Source organism: Nannobrachium achirus (genome assembly GCF_963921795.1).
Source record: "Nannobrachium achirus genome assembly, chromosome: 17".
Lineage (NCBI taxonomy): Eukaryota > Metazoa > Chordata > Actinopteri > Myctophiformes > Myctophidae > Nannobrachium > Nannobrachium achirus.
The window spans coordinates 7,984,184-7,989,677 of NC_137824.1; the positions used below are offsets into that span (position 1 = coordinate 7,984,184).

At 40.7% G+C, this 5,494-nt stretch overlaps 1 protein-coding gene across 1 annotated transcript; it reads right to left on the reverse strand.

The window, feature by feature from the left end:
• Positions 1-3,156: 3,156 nt before the first annotated feature.
• LOC308302221 (toll-like receptor 13) lies at positions 3,157-5,170 on the reverse strand (the record flags this gene model as incomplete). Its single annotated transcript, XM_080746479.1, has 3 exons — positions 3,157-3,373; positions 3,642-3,759; positions 4,405-5,170. 3 exons carry the CDS (start codon positions 5,168-5,170, stop codon positions 3,157-3,159), a joined length of 1,101 nt encoding a protein of 366 aa, XP_080602605.1.
• Positions 5,171-5,494: the final 324 nt, after the last annotated feature.

The following is a 5,494-nucleotide window of genomic DNA, read 5'->3' on the forward strand; positions in this document are numbered from 1 at the left end:
AAAGACTGTGTACAATCCACTCCCTGCTTTTTCCTCCTCTGTGAGGACGGACTGGATGTGCTACATTACAGTATAATTACTGTATGAATTATTGTGTACACAGTATCAACAACACCTTAACCTTTTATAGGACATAATCACTGTATAAACACCATACCTTCTCCTCCCCTGTTGAATGCTTGCTGCATTCCAGACGTTGAAGGAAATAAAGTATTTGTCATGTTACCTTTCTGTCTCTGCTTTAAAGGAGTAGTTCACGCCCCAAATGACTTTGTTTCTGTTGATTAGTCTCACCATGGAGACTTGAGTTCAATAATATTTGTTTGTATTTGTTGCATTCCTAAGACAAAAAAAAAATGTATTATCGTAAATTTACCCCCATTGATTCCAGATGGAATCCGGAATCAAGGGGAGTACATTTATTGTAATCAAATTATTGTCTTAGTAATGCGACAAAAAACAAAAACACATTATTGTCGCTGTGTCGAGCGTTGCGAAGGTCGCCGACTCAGCACTGTTAGAGGTTTTAAACCAGAGGACCAGAATAGTAAATCTTCATTCCAACGACTTTCGGCACCCCTGATTCAGCCCGGGAAAAAGAGTTGGAGAGGCCCTCATTGCGCGCTCTATAGCGCTGCTGCTACTCAAAGATTTGCCATTTCAGAACATGACAAGTGACAAGCCAGTGGACCAATTACATGGGTTATATTTTGTCGTTGTCGGGTGGAAACCTTGTATGTCCAAAACCGTTTGTTTTGTATTTATCATTTTATAAATGATTTAAACTAGTGAAAACAGCCGATTTACAAGCACACAACGAGGCGTTGTGTGCTTGTAGATCTGCTGTTTTCACTACTTTTGTGCGACAGCACAGGGCTTTCCTTTGCGATTTTTTTTTTACAAATTTGAAACTTGGAGATACAAAGTTTCTGCCCAACAGTGACGATTTACTGTGTTGGTCGCCCAGCCCCCTAAATGGAACGAAGGCAGACATTTTATTTTTTATTTTTTCCTAATGGCCGGCCTGGACCGGCCGGGAATGAACCGGCCGTTCGGGAGTTGTCCCGCTTTTCCCAATGTCCAGCACGTCCCTGCCTCCGCGCGGTCCAAGTGAACACAGAGGAGCGCTCCCTACCTCTGGTTCAGCCAATCACAAGCTTCCGCGGGCAGGTCTTAACTGTACCGGGGTTTCTTTTTGGATACACGCGTAAAAAACCCACTGACTCTTTGGCTGAGAGTGGGTATAGTGGTAACTGATCTTCACTTAGTGGTGGGTGGAAGCCGATCTGATCCTGACCTGGCCCACCTGTAACCTCGCGTCACCAGGCTTTCTCGGGGGAAAGCCTGGTGATCGTTTACAACGGGCCTTTTGATCCGTTCAGGGGGAAACCACAAGCAACAAGAAGCGGCTTCACTTTGTTTTGGTTCCCAACGTTTGTTTCCCCAATCCCTATTAAAATGCTGGAGTAGCCTAGTGTAGTCTTGCCAGTCGCTACGAGTTTGACTAAAAGACGCATCAAGGGGTTTATTAGGTAGGCCCTAAAAGTATGTCCTTGAGTGCAGGGGAATTATTGTGGGTTAAAACTGAATCCGGTTTTATCTTTCCGGTCAAATTGTAGTCCTTTGAGAACTACAACATGACGTAAATTGGTTTCCGCTCCCGACTGGATCAAACTCAGAAAATTGAAGATATCCCAGACTATCCCCCCCCCATCTCCCCCCCCCCCCCCCCCCCATCTCTCTCATTTCCTGTCAACCTTCTTTGTACCTCATATCAATAAAGGCAGAAAAACCCTAACCCCAAAATTATCTTAAAAAAGGTGGCCTTACGCTAGCAGATAATCGGGGCATTTAATGGCATTTATCTGAACCGTTCCAAAAGGTGTCGGAGGAAACATTACACAGACACCCGTGTTCATATGGAGTATGAACACCCTGTGGTCTGTTAGATCAGTGAAGATTCCGACGTAAAAAAAATCCTGTAAATGACTTATTTATGATGTTCCTTTTAGGCAGGGTGTTTAACTGTACTTGTAGTGTACTACATTTTTGTATTGTATTGACTATACTTGTACTGTTGTCCATTTTTGTCTAAAATTCAATCAATAAATCAATCAATGGACCTAAAGTATGAGTCTTTTCATGTTGTAATTAAATTATACTATATACTGTAACTCTACAACAAGAAGACAAATAACACATCCGAGTTAAACGTTTAGTAAATAATATGGTGTATAATATGTTTCATGAATGAATGTATGTATGAATTATGTTATTAACCTAAATAATTAATAAAACTTGATGAACACTGATAGTTACATTTCAGTCTTACCATCAGATTACGATGCAGCCTGGATGACATGCAGTATGTTTTAATTCCCAGCGTGAATTTAAGCATAACTTTAATGTGAGCAAATCAATAGAGACTCAAAATGCTTGTCAAATATGTATTAGAAATTATCAACACAGCTCTAAAATCTCAGAAAAGATATTACCAAAGAAATATTATTCAATAACATTTGTATATAATAGTAAAGGAGCAACATGATCGGTAAAATGTATGTAAATTAGTATAATGCAAATAATGAATGCTTTAAATGAGCAAATAATACATACTTAAGCTAGATATTGTATTATGTATTGTACTGTATGCATATATCAAAGTAGCTCTGGTCCACTCAACTAACACTATGGACCAGAACTAATATCAAATCAGATTAATATGGTAATGAGCAAGGAAGAAAGACATAAATGTAAATGTAAAGTTATGGAGAATATAGCCTCAGTGAGAGGTTGTATTCAGGAGAACAACCTTTGAACTGAATCCACATTTTCTGGTAAATCTATTAAATTGAATTAAAAGTACAATAAAATGATCAAACCCAATAAAAAAGAAAATATTAAGTGAAAAAAAATCCAATTGGAATAATACAAAAACAGGGTTAACTATAGAAAAATAATAATTACTTAAAGAGGTGAGTCCAAACGCTTTAAAGGTTCATATTGAATAAAACATACAAGCAAAACAGCCAACACTACACTGTACTGTATGTTAATGTTAACAGCAAATTATTAAACAAACACTCCTCCATCCCCAACAGGACGATTTACCCTTTCATTCACATTGACCGTAACATAATGACATGAAACAGCAGATTATTGATTCAAGTCCAGGTCAGTGTGAGGTGTGTCCAGAGCTCTGCGTAGGTTCTGCCAGAACAGTCCAGGGTGCTGTCCAGCCTGGGACCAGCTCAGGTAGGTGTGACTCTTCACCAGCCTCCTCATGTGATAGTAGGGAGACAACTGGTGGGCTGGAATGTCCTCCAGAAACACCAGGATCAATACGTCCTTCTGTTCATCAAACAGACGGTAGCTGCACACAGGAGACCACAGGACACTTACACTCAGTCTAGTTGTATGGACAGTTTTATTTATAATGAACAAGAGCCACAGGACAGAGAGTGTATACTGTATGCACACAGTATGCAGTATACTATGCATTATGTATAATAACACAGCCTCATTACAATACCTCACTTCATAACACAAGAAATAGTACTCTACATAGATAAAGTGGCCTAAATGAATTATGATCAATCCAAGGAATCATTGGGCAATAACATCAGCATTACTGCCCCCACCTGGCCATCTGGAACTCTCTAGAGCACCATTCACTCTCCAGGTAATGATGGCTGATCACACAGATGGTCTTTCTGCTGCCATAGATGGCATCTGTTATGTTCTCTATGATGGGTGCACCTGAAAACATACACACATTATTCACACTACGTTCAAAACTATTTCACTTCTGAGAGAGAGAGAGAGAGAGAGAGAGAGAGAGAGAGAGAGAGAGAGAGAGAGAGAGAGAGAGAGAGAGAGATATGACCCCCTCACATGCCCCACCAGCAAGCTGGTCTGGGAACTCTGGGTACACAAACACAAGCAGAGCCACCAGACAGAAAACTCACTGGACTAAACCAAAATGATAAAACAGAAAAAGGAAAGCTACCTGACACATTGGAGAGAAGCAACCCAAAAGCAGAGCAAACTAGAATGATATTTGGCCCTAAACAGAGAATACACAGTGGCAGAATACCTGAGCAAAGTGACCGACCCAAAACAAAGTGAAATCGGTACAGACACAGTAAACACAGTCTTGCGATCATGAAAGGCCGTCATAGGCATAACTGGATCCCTAGAGAAAACAGACTTTGCACCTGCAATGCGCACAAAATGAAGTGGAAACTAAGCACACTTCCTAATCGCCTAGAGAGAGAGATTACATACTGTAATAATAATGCCACTAGACAACACAAACAGAGAGAGGTCCCTACCTGCTTACAACCGTTAGTGACACAAAGAGTCATATTTATATAAATACAGCATTACTTTGAGAGGTTTTACCTGGTAGGAAGTCTCGGTGGTGCAGACAGAGTATCCAGCCCTGCTCTCCCTCCAGCACTGGAAGCATTTCTCTGCAAACCCAGAGCTCATCGTGAACGTTGTAGGAGATGAAGGCATCGTAGCGCTCAGGAGACCCCCTCTTTCTTTCCTTGGCATCGTAAAGGAAGGCCAGGAAGAGGTAGTAGGCATAGAGAAGATGCAAGCTCAGGAAGTGGTAGGTGAAGGATGTGAGCAGAGTCAGCACAATCACACAAGTGGAGGAAATTAAGCAGATGAAGCTAGTGTCCACAAAACAGGAATGATAGTCAAAGTCCAGAAATTTGGTTCCCTTTTTAGCCAGAGGATAGGCACAAGTGTAGCTGTGAGCAAAGACGACCTGCGTCTGATTGTTGTTCAGCAGCCACTGCAGAAAGTCATAATTAGAGCAATCACAAGTGAAAGCGTTGCCAGCCATGTTAACATATTTGAGAGCAGGGAGGAAACTGAACACAGAGACATTGATCACTGTCAACTCGTTCTGGCTCAGGTCCAGCCAAGAAAGTCGAGTAAGGTTGGCTTGTGCCAGGAAATCTAGAGACTTAAATCTATTGTTGGAGAGATCGAGAGCCTCTAGGTTTTGTATTGGGTGAAATATCTCTGGGGACAGGTATGGAAGATTACTGTTCCTTAAGGCAAGAGTCTTCAGCTGTGGTACATCTTTAAATGAGTCTGGGTCTGGTGGTTCATTACAGATATTCTCGGCTACAAAGTGTTCCAAATGTTTCATCATTGAGAACATATTTCTTACTAATCCAAATGAAGATTTAAATTCATAAGATTGTGGGCTTAATTGTGGGCTCGCCTGGAAGGCGAGCACACGTATGTTATCTTCATTATTTATTTCTATACTATACTATACTAGTCAGTATCCTCAAAACTTTGGCGCGCTTCATCTCCTAAACGCTTACACCTTTCAACACCATTCAAATTTGTATGTGTTCAGCTTACTGAGGACAAGTGTGCGTGTATTTTTCTTTTTGAAATGTTTTGTAGTTTAATTATAAAAAAATTAAAATGTTTAACTTTAAGCACCCAATGCATTTCCAATGGG